This window comes from Topomyia yanbarensis, chromosome 1 (assembly GCF_030247195.1).
Source record: "Topomyia yanbarensis strain Yona2022 chromosome 1, ASM3024719v1, whole genome shotgun sequence".
Classification (NCBI taxonomy): domain Eukaryota; kingdom Metazoa; phylum Arthropoda; class Insecta; order Diptera; family Culicidae; genus Topomyia; species Topomyia yanbarensis.
The window spans coordinates 193,092,006-193,111,833 of record NC_080670.1 but is presented as its reverse complement, the minus strand read 5'-3'; the positions used below and the strand labels follow the sequence as shown (position 1 = coordinate 193,111,833).

The following is a 19,828-nucleotide window of genomic DNA, read 5'->3' as shown; positions in this document are numbered from 1 at the left end:
GGATTCTGAATGATTTAGGTCTGGGCTTCAGTTCAAATGTAACACCCGATTGCCCCTCCCACTCACCTGCCTAACGATGGCTTCCCGTTCCAGTTTCTGGAACTTTCTCAACAGCACCAATCCCGCCACCACATCCGACGGTACCACGTCCAGATCGCGGAAGAAATCACTCAACAACCGAGCGATGTCGGTGAACGAGTTCCGGCTGCGATCGCTGTTGCCCATGCAGCAGAACAACAGCCGACACCGATGGTCCCAGCTGTCCTGATAGGCTCGTATTACCTTCCGCTGGCGCCAGTTACGACTCCGGCTGCCGCTTCGTTTGTAGTTAAAGCGGGATTCCGATTCCCGCATCGATCGCTGGTACTTTTTCATTTTGACCCACGACCGACCAGCCGGATCGAAGGTGCACCAGATGGTGGTGAACATGCTGAAAATTACCAGCAGATTACAGATAATCACCGCCAGCATCGTCTCCTTCGGTTCCTGGATGGGACAGTGCAAGTAGTGGTCCTTCATCCAGATTATGCCCAGAATTAGCCATGTCAGATCCAGCAGCATGACTAAAATACGAATGTAGAGCAGGTACGGCATGATTACGCGGGGTCCCGTATCCAGGATGCTACCCCGCATCGAGACGATGCAGATGACGAGTTCCAGCAGGGCACATACTAATACAAAGATGGAAGAAAGTTATTTTGGTATTTTATGGAATGTCAATAAGACCAAATACTTACGTCCCATAATTCCTAGGTAGCCGATCTGGAAGTACCATAAGAGCTCTATGCATCGAACTGACCTGTCGTACTGGAAGACGCCGGTCACCACAGCAAGAACTGTTAGCCTGAAATATGTGGAGAAAAAAATTGAATTTAATGGTCGGTAAAAATGATGTAATGATTGACTGCCAACTATTCAAGGTAAAACCAAAAAATTCTGTGCTCAAGACTGAGCAACCTTAATACCATCACTATATTCGGTAAGGATTCGGAACAGCATCCATTATTTTTGTTTTGTAAATGGGAAATTCTTTGGGCCCTTAGTTATTCATTTTGTTTATTAACGACATAGCCTACCACCTACGTTCAATATATACTACTTAGTTGCAATGAATTTCTTTCGCGCTTTTATTTGAATTTATAGCCATCCAGATTCTTTCAACAATCCAATTACATATTGCTGTAAGTATATAGTTTAGATGACATTAAAAGTATCATGCAAACCGTGTCTTTGCTACATTCGGGCTCCATTTTCTTTCCCGACCGTCATTATCATAGTCCCAGCGACGCGACAGTAGGAACCGCTTTCCCGTTTTTATCAACTTGCGCTACCCTTCTGCGAAAGATGCTTTTGTCCTACGGCAAATTCCCACGGAAATCGATTCCCAGGATTCATCGAAGCACGTCCGGAAAATCACTTACCTCCCGCCGCGCCGTGCCGGTTGTATCGTGCGGGGAGAGATGATGAGGCTTGCTGGAGCTATTACTTCGTTCGTCATCGTTGTGCCCATTACTGACGACGAAATCTGAACAGAACGATGAACGATGAAAGTAGCGCTATAAAGAGCCGAATAAAAACAATGACTTGGTCTTCTCAGTTCCTGTCGTCTTGTTATCTAAACTAGTACGATAGGAACACTATATGATACAGCTATATGAATCAGAGCATCGTTAACCAAGGCAACGATAGCGTATACGGTTCGCAGGATGATGACTATGAAAGTACTATCCAACTCGGTTGGAAGCATCTACAGCATGTCCCAAGAAAATGCGAATTTATTAGTTCCTTGTATTTGAATTCTTTGTATTCAAAACTACAAGTCCTAATGCGATGGGCATGTCGTCAGAATGCCGAATAATCCGGTAAAAATAGTTCCTGAATGAATGCCTGTACAAATAGGCAATGCGTGTTGCCTTCGTGAAAAGCTACGACTCTATGGAAGGAATGATATTTCGTTAAAACTGCAATGGGAATTAGCACCTGAGACTTAATGGTAACGGAACACCGCATTGTTTAAGCGTTTTTCGCGTTACGTGGAAGACTCAGTGAGCTTGCGATAGTTAGTGCACTCATGTGAAAATAAACGAAAAGTCGCATCGAATGTCCTCCCGCACTATTTTACAGTGAACGGCAGGTAGCATAGAACAAAGTTTCAATAGTCTACCGTTTGCCAGCATCTATTTTGTTCTGCCTAGGCGCCATTTCTTTTACTGGGTTGTGTAACCCGTCAGGGTAACAATTTAGCACTGGGTGAAAACTACCTATTCTTGATTACTCTCTCTGTAGAGTGCAATGCTATGACAGCATAATACTCAGTATTGCGAATCTTTTCTTAAATCCACATTGCGACTTTTCAGCCATGCGCCACCACCCCACAGTGGCTCAAAACAGCGTTTAGAGGTACTTAATTCATTGGAGTCAAAACTATTCATATTAGCGTTTTTACATATTCTACAATGTTTGTGTGTGTAAAATGCGCCATCTTTTGGCAACATTGTTGTTTTAAAAAATTAATCATAGTAGGCTATAAAAAATTTAACTTTTGAACCAAAAGAGATATCGCTTGGCCGTCTTCGACTAAGTTGTAGAGGAGAGTATTTTCATAAATTTTGCAGAAGACATGTTGTCTCTGTCACTCACAGTTATTGAGTTATAAGATATTTTCTATGATAAAGTCCTACAATTCTTATTTTTAGTTATAACTTTTTTGTTTCTGATTTTTCGCGTTAACAATGTTCGAAGGTATTTTTTATCATTACAAAACACACAACTTTTTAGAAGAAACAAAATAGCTGTGAATGCTGTGTAAAGACTTATGGCTGATTTTGATTTAATTTTAACCTGTTTTTGAACCCCTGTAGCTTGCCTATCGGCAAAAACTGTAATTGCACTATCAATTATTCTAAGAGGACTGGGTTTCGTCTACAAAACGAAGGCAAAACCGTTTGTCCATAATCACCCGTTCAGAAGTTATACCCTGTTGAAAGCTGTACGTCTGGACCTCTTGAAGTCGCGCGTATGGCTCACTAAACGAGTAGGCGCTGGTGTTCAAGGACGCTTTCGCTTGTTTTTCTGTGTGGCGCACACTGTGTACTAGCTGCGTCTGCTGGAAGGTTAACATCGATATTGCATGATGTTCTAACGGGTAATGTACAATTTCATGTCCGTCCGGGTTACCGTATGAATGATAGCTTTAGGATATAGAAGATGCACAAAATTGCCACGGTATGAAATATTTAAAAATATTAAGCCGTTTAATACAGCGATTATATGGAAAAGTGTATCTTTTACCTCTTCTTCAATATCCAGAAACTAAAATTCATCCGATTAGTGGAAAAGTACATCACCCGTTAGAACATCATGCAATATCGATGTTAACCTTCCAGCAGACGCGCTAGTACACAGAGTGCGCGCCACACAGAAAAACAAACGAAAGCGTCTTTGAACACCAGCGCCTACTCGTTTAGTGAGCCATACGCGTGACTTCAAGAGGTCCAGACGTACAGCTTTCAACAGGGTATAACTTCTGAACGGGTGATTATGGACAAACGGTTTTGCCTTCGTTTTGTAGACGAAACCCAGTCCTCTTAGAATAATTGATAGTGCAATTACAGTTTTTGCCGATAGGCAAGCTACAGGGGTTTAAAAACAGGTTAAAATAAAATCAAAATCAGCCATAAGTCTTTACATAGCATTCACAGCTATTTTGTTTCTTCTAAAAAGTTGTGTGTTTTGTAATGATAAAAAATACCTTCGAACATTGTTAACGCGAAAAATTAGAAACAAAAAAGTTATAAGTAAAAATAAGAATTGTAGGACTTCATCATAGGAAATATCTTATAACTCAATAACTGTGAGTGACAGAGACAACATGTCTTCTGTAAAATTTATGAAAATACTCTCCTCTACAACTTAGTCGAAGACGGCCAAGCGATATCTCTTTTGGTTCAAAAGTTACATTTTTTATAGCCTACTATGATCAATTTTTTAAAACAACAATGTTGCCAAAAGATGGCGCTTTTTACACACACAAACATTGTAGAATATGTAAAATCGCTAATATGAACAGTTTTGACTCCAATGAATTAAGTACAACTGAGAAAACGTTTTCAAACGTTTGTTTATGTTTCGATCGCACTCGTGTGTATCCCATATAGCAAGAATTCGACGAAATGATAGATTAACTCGAGATAGACAATACTGTTCCTTGATCCTTCGTATGGTTTGTTTGTATTTTTGTTAGTGATCGATTTTGTAGGTCTAAATCACGGCTCACAGAAACGAGGCTTGCTACTCCGAATTGACAGTTTTTGGTGACGTCAGAGAAATCGTTGAAATAAACAAACGGATTTCTCGAAAGTTGTTAAATGACAATATTTAAGCTCTTACGGTGGAAAAAATAATGTGCAACGGTTTCTTGACGTAAATTACGTCATAATTACACTAGACACAGTGAATAATCAGTGAATCTATGTGATTATTAGCGAAAATTGGGAATTTGGCTGCATGACATGGAAAACATATCCCACCGTGATTTCCTGTTCCCAGCAAAGTTTTTGGACATCGGCTTAGTTTCTTTGTGATTTATCAATTGCTGATCATTCGTTAGCAGCAAATAATACGACACAGATCTTTCATTAGGGCCTAAGTCGCAATGTACTCGAATGGAGAAAATTCAGTTTCAATATTCGGCGATGCTTTTCTAAATGTAGTTTTTATTGTAGGTATAAATTACTTTATGACCATGTTTTTCCGGAAGCATCTTTGGTTAAACCTTATGACAATATAACAAAGAATTTAATTCCTATGTGCTTTTAGTGGGTACAAACTAAAAAAATGCTTACACCCAATTTGCATCCCAGTCGTGATTTCGCCCTTCAGCAACCACCATTTGCGGAAGGGCTAAACTGTATATATAATTTTCAGAAGGGCGCGGTAAATGGGCTAAACTGACTGTCTTGCTGGGTAGGGCTGGGTAAATGGGCGAGCTTGACAGTATACTTTTTAATAGGGCTCAGCAAATGGGCGTATAGAAACCCAATGTAAATAAAAGGGCGCGTGCATCTGTTCTTCGAATTACATGAAAATATCGAAATATTCGAATGTTTATGTGCAACAACTATCGAGTAGACATGATCATAGTAGATATTGCTTATCATTTATATAATAGAACCGCCGTTTAAAGAATAATTTTGTGAATAATAACCGTACGCCCGGTTCTGTCAAAAAGTGTAAGTTTAGCCTTTATATTCCACATGAGAAGAAGGGCCTAAGTCGAAATCTCGAAGAAAATGCGTGTTTCGCCGTTTTGTTTTCTTTAATTATAAATCGAACCAAAAACCATTTTAACTAATTTTCACCTCAATCTTGTAGTATTTTTGTCGCATAATGTCATAATAGCGAAAACGCAGTTTGTTTACGTTTGCGATTTAAGCCCTAATGAAAGATCTTTGTCGAATACATGAATTTCATATAATTGTTATCGCCGACGATTTCTATGACGCGCGCTCGTCAAATGTTTACACTCTAACGAGCTAGCCTAGTATATGTAAGCCGTGGGTCTAAATATGTATAAGTTGTTTGTTAATTAACGTTTTAGGGCTTAGGCAACAATCCTCCTTCTGCTGCCATAAAGAGTACTGAGTTCGCTATCGGTGGTGGTGACGGTAGTGGACAACGGGACGGTTTGTTTACACCTTGAGGGAGGAAACCACCGAAAATTAGTCAATGTGAGACCACCGGTAAAACAATTTTCTCGAAGACAAATTCAATCCGTGTAATTGCGCATTTGTGTCGAGCGAAAGAAAAATTCACCCGCTAGTGCCGGTCGTGATGGTAATGGAGAGCATTCGCTTCCCCGGCTATCCGCAAAAAATCCAGGGGCAACAATTACGTTCTCGTTGAGGAAAATAATCCTAACGACCCATGCTCTCCTCTCCCGCTAACAACCAAGGAGAGTGAATCAGGGTGGACAGCAACTCCCCCTGAGAAGAATACTGCGATTTTTCCAGGATTCTTTGCGGAGAGCAGAGTCCGATGATTTATCATGAACGTCGTTAGAGAGGCTCCAACAAAGCAAATAAGTAGTCAACGGAACCTAAGAAGGCCATTGTAGCAGTAACAACAGATTGACGAGCTGCGTGCAAAACTGCAGTCGGAGAGAATTGATTGTAGAACAAAAGGGTAAAATTTAATGTTAATGTTTTCCTTTTTGTTTGTGTACGAAAATCCGAAAGCATTGGTAGAAGCACCTAGGCCGCCCTGTTATTTGGGGTCTGCCGGACAGACATAAATATAAAAATTCACCCAGTAAACGAAACGACTGCTAAGCGGGTTTAAGAAGATGCTGGCGAGCGGTAGGCTATTGAAATTTTGTTATAGGCTACCCGCTGTTACGTAACATACCGTTTACTGTAAACATATATGTATATACACACTCAATTCAGTTCAGCAATTACTCAACAACCAAACACACTGAATTTCGTTCTATCGAATACCAGCTTTTTTGTATCTTTTACCGCTTTTACTTTTATTTCAGCTAACAAAGTTTTTACCGAAATCTCAGTAGAAATGACGTTTGTTTCTCTAAAACTCAGAAAATATATCGCCGAAAATTATTAGTAGTGTTTAGGAAGCCATTCCAACAATGCACTCAAATCAATATAGTTTTGAAGAATTTCCCAACACACGTGAACAAAATTGTCAAAAATCGGGATTGAGTTTCGAGAGATTTCACTTATAGGTGTTCGAGAGATTTCACTCGTAGTGGTTTCGGGGGTCGAACTCGCATTTTTTATGGCTTTGAGATGCGTGGGACATTGGGATCCGGTATCATTTCTTAGGGGATTTTTTTGGTCAACTTTTTAGAGCTTTGACGGTTTTTTGGTCAAGATGAGACTTGGGTTTCTAAGTGCAGGCCTTGATTTTTTTGAGTCTCGTTGGGAGTGCAATTCTGGGAGTTTTGATGTCGGTAACAGTTTTGAGACTGCATTTTTGAACTCGTCTGTGACATTTCCTATGCAAACATGTGAACCCCCCGGTTATAGGGTCCATGTTTTAACATCTACGAATTTATAAGCGTGGTCCCAAACGCGATCATACAAACGCCAATTTCCATCATGAACAGCGCGCACCCGGCGGCCCCAACCCTCGGTTTTAGCAGTCTCGGTACATAATTTCAATTGATACACCCAAAAATTATAAATAAAAATTGTACATTAGGATCACGGCCAACGCGAATATGCAAGTATGACTATAAAAATTAATTTATACATGTGAAGTAACATACACGCTAGCACACGCGATATGGAAACGTTCACGTGATTGAACCCGTTAACATGCAAACGTTCGTGTCCTTCGCGATAATACAAACCTGATCGCGAACACGAACAAGCAATCGCTATCATCCATCCTCGGTTCAGTTGGTGCATTCCCACAAAAAAAACTCATACGCTAAAAACAAGTCTCAAGCCACCATAGCTGGAGACTCTAGCGAACCTCACTTTCTTCCGGCACATCAGCAGTAAACTCAAAATTTAATATCAGTATGACGACAAACACACATTCGAAAATCTACGCGAATATGTAAATGATCGTACGGCTTTACAAACGATGTATACACGCGATGTTACATATACGTTAACATGCGCGACAAAAAACGCCACACGATCAAATACGTTAACATACAAACGCTCCGGACCTTCACGAACAAAGTCCCGTTACAGTCTACTGTGAGTCAAATGAATGATCCACAAAAATAAAGTGCACCAACTAAGAGAAAATACGATTGACTTTAACCCTCCGGAAGTCGTGCATATGGCCCACTGAACGAGCAGCCGCTGGTGCCCTAAGACGATTTCGCTAGATTTTCAGAGCAGCGTGAACTCAGTGCACTAGCGCGACTGTCGGAAGTTTAAATAAATTCATATTAGACTAACAGTGTACGACATGGAACAGTTACCAATGGTGAAAATGGAGCTTAACCTGACAGAAGTGTCCTTTCTACAACTACATCACGTGCGTATCTGTATACTGATAACGTTTAGAAGTTTACACGCAAAATATTTGTCCATGTTTGATTCTACAAAATATTCCTTGTTTTAATCGCGAACGTTCTTATATTTTGAACCAAGGAATTTATAGAATTAAACTGGATTTTTGAGTTGGGTCAAACAAAATGTCGATTGAATCAATCTTAGAAATTTTGTTATGTGTTCTTTTCGAGGATCAAAAAATTGTTTTACTAAAAAAAGCAGTGATTGGAGCAAAAGCATGATGTTCATTGATTCAAATGGACTGAATGCATTACACAATAACTTAAGTGTGCTGTGACTGCATATTGTTTTTCGAAAACTAGAACGAAAGTGATTAAAAATAACGTTTTCCGTTCAGCTCTAGCAAGCCAGGATCGGTTTTTATGAGTATTTGAAGATTTTCCAAGTATCCAAGACCCCGGTGTATATGAACGACGATAAAATTGAAGTTCGTCTACACGATCTAGCAGCACACACAGCTGAACTACGGAGAAATGGAATCCCGAGGGGCAAGCACTAAATAGTTAATACAAGGCAATGCCTAGACTCGCACTTAATTAGATAGTTTTCGTACCACTAAATACGTTAATTACTCGACAAATTTACAGCAATATCATTATAGAGGAGTTTTTATCTACACCGCATTCGTATCTGAATATGCAAAGTGTTTTATGTAGTCCAAAGATATATTTATAATACTTCAACTGATATGTGTCTGACAGAATACCCAGGTACCTATTCAGATTTAAATCCATCAAATTCCAGTGTTTTTGATACTTAGTGACATCTTTGAACAGCACCAAGCATAGCTTCTGAATGGGGGGAAGATTGATGATACAGTAAGCGGAATATGGGTAAGGGCTTTTGAAAACAACTTGACAAAACGATCTTTGGAGAAACGGGACACTTGGCGAAATAATTATAGTGAAATAATCCAGAAACCGAATAATGATATATAGACATGCTGAACGAACCTACTTGATAAGAAAACAAGTAATTGGGTTGAGTCACAGTCTCTGTACAACTAACGAATTTAATTCGCTGGTTGGACCCCGACTGACAGACGTCAAAAACTCTCCAAAGCAGATGTTAGTAGTGTAAATGCATCTATTCTCTAATTATTGTCACTTTGATTGTCAAAGTGATTTTGACACAAGATTTTAACATTCAGATGCTTTTTATTTGGATAATGGTCCAACTAGCGGAGGTTCAACTAAAAAGCAGTCCAGTTAAACAGTGACCAACCAGCCGATTCATGACTGTACTTTGTACCAGTGACGAAAAATTCTTTCGCATTTTTTATGGAACATACTGTGTTCTGTACAGTCAAACGCACTTCAAAGCATCTGAATGGTGACAGGGCGAGACGGGTGACGTTGAATAGAAAAGAACTTCAGCCGAACTAATGGGACTCAAAAACTTTAGCTGGTGTGGTTTACGAGGCAGAGGATTTGGTTTTGTGAGTTCTCAGCAAAATAATTTGAAAAATGTACATTGACTAAAAGAAACCGAAACTCATTCCAATAGTCGATAATAGGAATTTTTAAGCCTTTCGTGCCCAACTTTTTTCTTGTGTCTATAGGGGTGCAAAACTATCTTTCCCTGGAAATAGTGGGTCAACAAACACGAAAATCCTTTTTCATAAAGATAGGTGGTACCATCCAAATGTTTGAAGCTGCTCAAGTTTTTACTTCCATCGCAGTGCTAGAACAATTTTTCTAGAATTTTTACAATAGTCCAATTACGTGGAAAATGTAGTCGAAGACAGTCTAAATTGTTAAGTTTTATCAGTTTTCAATGATATTGAAAATAACGAAGATATATCAAAATTTTATTTTGAGTCGTCAACGTAAACTGTTTATGGCAGCACTGTTCCATTGGAATCCAATCAGACTAATTGTAACTAATACTTGTAACTGTTAGTGTTCAAATGAAAGGTAATAGTCACATTTATTAGCCTTACCTGTTTTTTATGAGCACTTCTTGCCTAAACCAAAAGTTATAGCTGTTTCAAAACGTTGTTGTTCATAAACAACATAGGCATGAAGGGGTTCAAAATTTTATCATGTTCGATATATATCATGCCATCATGATCATATCATGCTCTTCGGAGCAGAATATGACCTGAAAACCGTAAAATTGTGATTTTTCGGATGTTCCGGCTTACGAAAATGTAAACAATCGTTTTTTTACCCAATCGAAGTTTCGAATCAATCAGACGGTTGACGCACTTTTGGCAAACGTTTATAGTTGGCGCTGTCGTCGGTGCAATACAGTTGTAACGCAGCTGTCATACACGTGTAACAAACAGTTGCGCAGATGACAATAGTGAAACACTGATTTTCAATAATAACGTTAATAAACTTGAAAGTTTACACTGGTTTTTGAATAAATTTTGTTCTAGCCCAAATTTCTATATCTGTGGTTTTTTAGCCATCCATAATTTCTAATCAAAATTGAAACGCAAACTTATAAAATCTCCAAGCAATTCCTGAAAATCCTCACCCATTGCTCAGTTCAATGCTTACCACTTGGACAACGCTGCAGTCAGAGAAGCTTTGGTCAATTTGTCATCCGTCCTGACCTAAAAACATTATCGGCTATACAGTTCAACGTGTGTCCATGGTCATAACGGTCATAACATAATTGGCAACCATTAGGCATCAATTTAGCTGGCTGGTTGGGTGCCAGGACTCCTGTCTGTCTGTCTGCGTCTACGGTGTCTACAATGCCAAATTCCCCGATCAACAATCTACATGTAAAACCACGTTTTGTTTGACACTGAGATGTTTTCTTCGTTCGCGCGCTCCCTTCAACTCAACTGTCTGTCGCCTACAAGCGACAATCGGTTGGCAAAAGGCACAACCGCTTCGCTCCACTGTTCCGTATGCTGAATGATAAACGTCTATATGTACGTCTGGAGAAGACAGTCAGTCGAACTGAGCATCCGTACACAAGATAGGCGGCCTGGGAAACAATTTGTATAATGTGGTTGTGGGAATTGCAAAACAAACAATGGCATTATGATGACACTCTTAGGTTCTTGACAATGAAAAAAAAAGAGAACGAACAGGGATGCCAGGTAGATCAAAGTTTGAGGTAGAACTGGTTGGCTGTGTTAATCTCGTAGCAAGAATTAGACCTAGGAGTATTTGAGCAATTAAAAATGAAGGTAACGGAAGTAATCACATTATTTGGCACTAATATAAAAAAATCGTCTGGCAAACTGGCAAGCAGTTCAAAATATCAATTTCTTACAAATACCTATTTAATTGCATGAGTGTAGTCCTTAAATTGAATTTAGTCAATTCAATAATAATAAATCGCATAAAAATACCAATAACTTAAATTAGTTAGGGAATTTGCGTTTCGACTTCGTTTCATCAGAATCTGACACTAACTTAGTGACAGGACTAAGCTAGCGTCGGATTAACGCTAGCTCCAAAAGCGAAAACACTTGCGAGACATCATGGGGCACTAGGGGTTTGGTCAGAAACACAAAATGTGCTTTCGTTTTTGGAGCGGCGCTAGCTTAGTCCTGTCACTAAGTTGGTGTCGGATTCTGCTGAGACGAAGTCGAAACGCAAATTCCACAACTAATTTAGTTATAGGTGTTGTGCCATCAATAAATTGCATAGAAGAAGTTGCTAACTTAGCATACATTCCTTTCAAGCATGAATGTAATGAAAATCTGGCGGCACGGACCAATGCTATTTTTCCAACTTGACATGTGTGCTACATTAAGTCACTTGTCGACTTTCCACCCTCGCTAAACGCGATGACAATAAAATGCTTCAAAGAATAAGTAGCACAACTGATGTAAACAAAAGTATTTACTTCTTATTTGCACTGGGATACGACGGAACCCGGCTACCTACGATGATGCATTTTTGCAGCCAATTTGAAGTTCCATCCACTTGTCACCAAGCCAAACGTGAAACCTGTCTCAGTGGTTGTTGAGAGCACCTTGCAAGGACTTCAATGAAGTATAAAAAGGTCCTAGCGACCCTACTGATAGGTTTTTGAGGGGCAGAGTGGCGGTAACGCCATTTAATCATTTGAACCATAGAAGACTATCACGCTGCAAAACAATAAACACTTCAAGTCGGCAGCAGCAATTTGGCGTCACCATTCTACGGCAGTATAAACAGGAAAATTGGCTCCCTGCGCAATAAGATGCAAATGTTTTCCTTTTTCATAGCAACGTAAAGTAGGCGAACGCGAGCATTTTCTCTTGGGACCGGCCGCATAACAGTGTTGAATGAATGGAAAATTCGACGGGTCGTTTCGTCAGTATGCGATTATTGTTTGCTTCTTAGTGGGCAGAATTGGATAACCACAAACTGAGCTACCAAAAAATGTGCGTCAGTGTTGGTTAGGTGAGTGATTCGTATTTTTTTTTTGTAAAGGGCGAACACGAAATTATTGCGACACATTCAACAGGGCATAACTTTTTTACCATTGGGTAAAAATCAACCAAATTTTGCACACTTTCACATTGATGTGTATTGTTTACATGCTGTCAAACTCGAAGTCATGTTTTTCGATTCAACGAAAATGTAGGTGAACCAACGCGAGTCGAGAGAACAAATTCTTTCCAAACACCTGGAATTTCCTGACCTGTCGCACCGACAGTTGGGAAAAATGTTGAACATTCACCATTCAACCGTCTCTAGAGTGTTGAAGCAGTTTCAGGAGTGGTTGACGTTGGACCACGGCAAAGGAGCTGGAAGAAAACCGGGACCGGAGAATAAAAAGACGGAGGGAAAGGTGAAGCGGATGATTAAAGCCAATCCCAACGTCTCAAGCCGTGATTTGGCTAAAAAGATCGGCATGTCGCAGAGCTACGTCCAGAATGCAAAGAAGAGAGCTGGACTACATGCATACAAGGTACAGAACTTCCCAAATCGCGATGAGCGGCAACAATCGACGGCTGAAACTTGGGTACGGAAGCTCTACGAGAAGATGCTGACAAAATATGGCTGCTGTGTGATGGACGACGAAACGTATATAAAAGCCGATTTTAAGCAAATTCCGTGGTTGGAGTTTTCGACAAGAGCAAGTTCTATGTGGACGACAAATTTAAGAAGAAGAAAATGTCGAAGTTCGCCTCCAAATATCTCATTTGCCAGGCCATCTGCTCTTGTGGACTGAGGAGTGAGCCTTTCGTGACAAAGGGCACAGTAAATGGCGAGATCTACAAATCTGAGTGCCTCGAGAAGCGCCATTCTTGCAGCAGCACGACGAAGCTCCGCTAATTTGGCCAGATTTGGCATCATGCCAGTATTCTAAAAGCGTCCTGGAGTGGTATAAGGCAAATTCTGTCCATTTTGTTCCAAAGGACATGAATCCGCCAAGCTGTCCGGAGCTGCGCCCGGTGGAGCAGTACTGGGCAATGATGAAGCGGGAACTTCGGAAGAGCAAGAGGACAGTCAAAGACGAGAAGGACATGTTAAGAAAATGGAAAAAAAACTGAGAAACTGGTACCGGATGACACTGTTAAGACTGATGGAGGACATCAAGCGAAAATGCGTTCAATTTTACACTCAAGGCTCCATCGATTAACTTTTCTTTTGATTTTTGAAGTAAATATATGTATAAAACTACCCTAAAATTTTGGTTTGATTTTAAACATTATAAGAAAATTGGCATGACATTTTCGGTGTCGCAATAATTTCGTGTTCGCTCTTTAAGGGTAGTTTGAAGATGTTACATATTTCCAGATGGTTCATATTTGGGCTTGCCCGCCCCTTGTACTTAACAGTTGTTCGGATAAAACTATAAACGTTTTATAGCAGCAAACTTTTCAGCAGCGCAAACTTTGAAAGGTATTTTTATGACATTAATAATATGTTATATTTTATCTCTCTGTTCCGCTTTTTCGTTTCCCGTTTCCTATACTCTTCCGTCTCCTTTCATCTTCTGCTTCCTTTCCTCCACTATATCCATTCCGTTTCAGGTGATATCGTGTATTAACCATCAGAGCAATAATGCTATCAAACTTGCTTAAATATCAGCAACTTTCTTTTCGCAAAATATAAAATAATTTTTACACTTTTTAGCGTTATATATTTTCGTTTACCTTTTTATCACTAACCTTATTAACAATAACCATCGCTGAACTGTCAGGACCGGTTGATTCGGCACATTCGTCTATTAAGATTTCTAACAGCTCATTTACAAGCACAGAAGCAAAGTCAAGCCAAAGGAGTTTGGTTTGTTTTCATCACGAAATAATTCAGCTCCTTTTCTTTTATAACGGGAATAGAAAGGTCAATTGGCCCAAAGCGGTGTGCCCAGCGATGTAAACGCCAAAGCCTGTAACATCCGCCAACTAGCAAATTTATCATTCTAAATTTCCTGCATCGCAGAATTATTAATTTCTTTTCCGATCTTATTGTATTGCAAATAAGTAGTAGTTTTAATGTTACTATTTTGAAAACTGCACATATTTTATCGTATTTTTAAATGTTCACTCATTTAATGGCATTGTAAGAGAACACGCACCCGCCAATTGAGCTGACATTTCTTTGAACTGAACAAACTAATTTCTTTGTTTGTTTTGTGTTTATTTTATCGACTAGCGAACTAATCCACAGGGCATCAATGTGTTTGGGGAATACGCATGGTCTTGTCTGAGTGGAATGATGACTGTTGAATCATGTATGAGGGTTGAGAATTGACAGCAACTTTTTCCGGTGCAAATTTATTCTTTGGAGTTTCCAGTAAAATAGAACATTTTGAAAGGTCCAGTCCTTTGTAGCATCTACGCTTAGGTAAAACTGGGACACAAAATGAGCCAGCCTATATTTCAATGGAATAGTTTCCTCTACTACAGCTCTGTTTTTTTATTCAAATCGTTTATTTGATAAGGCACGTTGCGTTAGCTTAAAGGTGCCAATTTTGTTTTGTTTTACATTTTAAATTGCTTAAAACTAGGGGATTACATATTGATTTTTTTAAAAATGAAACTAATGCGATTTTATAGCTATCTTATATATCTACACAAGGGGATAATATTGTTTTCGTAAGATTAGGGGGGTCATTTAGTTTTTGTGGCAATATGGTTTGACATTTTTATCAGTGAGATTATTGGAGCAAATAATGTTTAATTAAGGGGGACAATTTTTTACGACTAACTTAAAACTAGGAATAACTAGAGGGCATGATTGAATTTTGTAAAGATTCGTAATTATAGTTATTTTTGTGGGTAGTAGAGTTGGGCAATTTCAACGAGATTATATAATATAATAGTTAAAACTAGAAGAGACAAGAAGAGCTAAATGCTTCGTGATGATATTGGGGGGGGGGGGGTAGGGGTGTTACTTCTGGGTATAAGAGTCAGGGGAGGGAGGGTAGACAAAGATGGCAGGGAGAGAAAATTATTTCAGTTTCAGGCATCGTGAGATCAACGGATGGATTACAAACTCGGGTGGCCTTCATCAGGGGAATCATGTACTGGGACGCCGGGTGGTCCTCCTCAAGATGGCAGGGGTTTTTCCAGACGATTTCGTAGTACGGCTCAGATGTGGATCGGCTACATTTCGAGTTAAGCGTGTTATGTTCGTGCCGTAGGTCCCGTGTTTGTTGGCTCATTCGATACAGATGGTTTGATACAGGTGGAAGAGCGTTCTGAGAATGATAAGGAGATAACAAGGGGCAGTTAGACTTGTATATTGATGGTTTTCACAAAGGTGTATATAAGGGACATATAGAGAACATCGCGGCTTGCCAGCACATCTCGAACCGGGACGTTGGTTGGTCTTCCTCGGGCCCGCAGGGTATCCATTAGCCGAGACCTAGCGGAACTGTACTCGGTGCACGCCCAGACAATGTGCTCGATGTCGTGATAGCCGTCGCCACAAGCGCAGATACCACTATCCACGAGCCCAATACGCCGGAGATGTGCATCCAGCGTGTAATGGTTTGCCATGAGTCGGGACATCACACGAATGAAGTCACGACCCACATCCATCCCCTTGAACCAAGGTTTCGTCGATACCTTAGGGATTATCGAATGTAGCCACCTTCCCAGCTCTCCACTGCTCCACGAAGTTTGCCAACTTTCGAGGGTTCTCTGATGAGTAATACTGAAAAATTCGCTGAAGCAAATTGGTCTTTCGTAAACGTCTCCTTCTAAGGCACCCACCTTAGCTAAGGAGTCTGCCTTCTCATTGCCCGGAATGGAGCAATGAGAAGGGACCCATACCAAGGTAATCTGGAAAGAGTTGTCAGATAAAGCACTCAGTAGCTCCCGTATTTTCCCCAAAAAATACGAGGAGTGCTTGCCTTGTTTCATCGAGCGAATAGCGTCAATGGAACTGAGGCTATCCGAAACGATGAAGTAATGGTCTGCGGGTAATGTTTCAATGACTCCAAGGGTATACTGAATGGCAGCTAGTTCTGCGGCGTAAACTGAAGCAGGGTCACTGAGTTTGTAGGAGGCGGTGAACTTTTGATTGAAAATACCGAAGCCAGTGGATCCTTCGAGGTTTGATCCGTCAGTATAAAACATCTTAGAACAGTCGACTTCTCGGAATTTATTATAAAAAAAATTAAAGGGTTGTGTACAGGACACGACCACGGTGACATTAAAAATATAGCTTTTTTATCTAGGCTGGTCTGTCCAGAAAATATATTCAAAAGAAAAGTTCCATATTGAGAGCTGTGATGAGGAAACCCACGCCCGCCAACGGAAATATACAGATTCTCCATAAAATATGAAATTTCATTTTCCATTTAAATTTTCAATAATGTACTAATGAACTTAAGTAAACAATCTTAAGTGTAAGTATTTCTCGATCGATTAGTGGTGGAAAAATGAAATTATTTGATAAATTACATTGTTATGCAACGTTCGCACTACCAGTTAAAACGGGTTTTTATGCTATCTTGGTGACATTTTTCTTGTTGCTAATTATTAAAACGTGTTATAACTCTGTAGTGTAAACATTGTATTATTAAACCAATTCTGCAGCGTTTTATGTTATATAGGTGTTTTATGTGGTAATAGGACTGACATAATTATATCTTCAGTACAGCGGTTTGTTTCATAATTTAAAACAGATTTATTTTAAAATTTAAATTAGTATACCCAACCGTATTTGTTGTATACCTTAAAACGCAATTAGAACTGTGTTTTAAATACATAGGGTAGGACAGATATTCTGACTGGTTAAACTGGGAAAACAATTTTAAGTCCAGTAACGCTTAAGACATGGCTTGAATTTGAATCGAAAAAGAACACCCGCTTCAACTGCTGCTGGGACGGTAAGTTCTATTTTAAAATTTTCCGTTGTGTGCAGTACGAAACAAAAGTGTTTGAAATTAGAAAACAAAAAGTTCTGCTGGGAATGTGATTGTTTCCGATGCAATTACACTCAGATTTTTCACGCAGGGGATACAGGCCGTGTAAATGAAAACCGCGTAAATTAAAAAAAAAACGCGTTGATGAAAACCGCGTAAATTTCAAAATCCGCGTAAAAAACCTGAGTGTACTCTCCTATATAAAATACTACGCTGCTGAACAGTGCAATAACTACAGAAGCACGTTGTCAGATACCTTACTGATAAAAAACATATAACCGAAATATGAAACATGAAAACCAATTGGCTCTTTACCCTACGCAGCTACAAAGCGCCGTAAACATGGATTAACAAGTTACAACGCACACGCATGCATAAAAATAAATATATTTTTTTCAAACGCAACACTCTTAAGCAGCACACACCGTATTGAATTAAATCCAAACCACCCCGCCCACCCACTTTGCAAATCATTCTGTGACACCATGCTGGTACCCGACAAATCCGCACACGGCCACCGCTGCCGAAAATGCATAGCGTCTACCGCTTATTGTAGTGCCCAGACGCTGCAGCCATGATCTTACCCGTTCGACATAAGAACAAAAACTGATTCAAACGGGTACGCGTCACCTCTATTTATAAACTAACCGTATATGGTTTAGTCACTTAGGTGCGAGTGTGTGCAAACGCCAACGTTACCGAAAATCGATAGCGCTTATTGCATCGCCCGGAGACGACGTTGCTCGTGTGGGATAAGAGCAACAACTGATTTAAACGGACATGCGTTGCTTCTATTTATGACTTTTCGTGTTTCATTGAGCAACTAAGCTGCCCTCTTTTGACGGCTGTGTCTGAGAAATCTGCCTCACGAATGGTATTTTTCCCGTTTTTTGTGAACTTTTTAATTTTACCAATTTCCAAAAGTCTACTTTTATTGGGGAGATATTAAATTATTACCAATATTTAAGTTAGGTGTTTCTGAATCGGTTGGTGTATGAATGATTAAAATCCATCTAGTAATATCGGAGTTATAAGCGTGCAAACCTTACATAGTTTCGTTACATGGGAGATAGTTTAGATTTTAGAATGACACCTAGCCCCAGATAGTGGAGTAAGACATTTTTAATGTCAAAATGTTTGGAACCACTTGTGGGCGTATGTGGTCCGGAATTCCACTAATCTCGTCTTTCATGGATGTGTCGAAGAAAACAGTAGATTCAGAAGTATTTATGAAATGCACACGGTTGGGATTGTAAGAAGAAGGGTTAATATTCTGCGCCATGTAGTCAAAGTACAGGGACATGAAACGGGTCTGAGAATTGAGCTCAACAAGCCTTTCGAAATTTTCAATCACGACCGGGTTCAAGATATCGCATCGAATGAGCAATCGATATGAGAGTTCCCAAAATCGATTTTTCAACGGGAGAACGCCCGACAGCACTTCGAGACTCATCGTATGGGTCGACTGCATGCACCCTAAGGCGATACGCAAACAACGATACTGAATTCTTTCGAGTTTGATGAAATGTATGTTCGCGGCGGAACGAAAGCAGAAGCATCCGTATTCCATTACCGACAGTATCGTTGTTTGATACAACCTAATTAGGTCTCCTGGGTGGGCACCCCACCATGTTCCGGTTATTGTACGAAGAAAGTTGATCCTTTGTTGGCATTTCTGTTTCAGATACCGAATATGGCATCCCCAAGTACCTTTCGAGTCGAACCAGACCCCTAGATATTTTACTGTGAAGACCTGAGCGATAGTTTGACCCATTAATAGAAGCTGTAGTTGTGCTGGTTCACGCTTCCTTGAAAATACAACTAGCTCAGTTTTCTCCGTGGAGAATTCGATACCCAGCTTAATAGCCCAAGCAGACAAATTGTCCAGGGTATTCTGTAATGGTCCTTGTAGATCGACAGCTTTGGGTCCCGTAACAGACACCACGCCATCGTCTGCAAGTTGCCTTAACGTGCAGGAATTGTCAAGACATTCATCAATGTCGTTGACATAGAAATTGTATAAAAGGGGGCTTAGACATGAGCCCTGGGGAAGGCCCATGTAGCTAAATCGTGATGTCGATAAGTCACCATGCGAAAAATGCATGTGCTTTTCCGACAACAAGTTTAGTAAAAAGTTGTTTAAAGGCTGAAAGACCATGCTGGTGCAGCTTCTCTGAAAGAATGTTGATCGAAACTGAATCAAAAGCCCCCTTAATATCTAGGAACACTGATGCCATCTGCTCTTTGCTAGCATAGGCCATTTGAATTTCAGTTGAGAGCAACGCAAGACAATCGTTCGTCCCTTTGCCTTTGCGAAAGCCAAATTGTGTATCTGACAGTAAGCCATTTGCTTCGACCCAATTGTCGAGGCGGGATAGGATCATTTTCTCGAACAACTTCCGGATACAGGATAGCATTGCGATCGGACGGTACGAATTGTGGTCGGAGGCTGGTTTTCCTGGTTTTTGGATGGCGATGACCTTCACTTG

General features: G+C 40.0%; 1 protein-coding gene across 1 annotated transcript in view; it reads right to left on the bottom strand.

Moving 5' to 3' along the window:
* The window catches only part of LOC131685554 (diacylglycerol lipase-alpha), a 112,899-nt gene that overhangs the window by 39,534 nt on the left and 53,537 nt on the right, over positions 1-19,828 (bottom strand). The window contains 2 exon segments of the mRNA XM_058969365.1: positions 67-671; positions 738-844. Coding sequence (XP_058825348.1) covers positions 67-671; positions 738-844 — 712 coding nt within the window.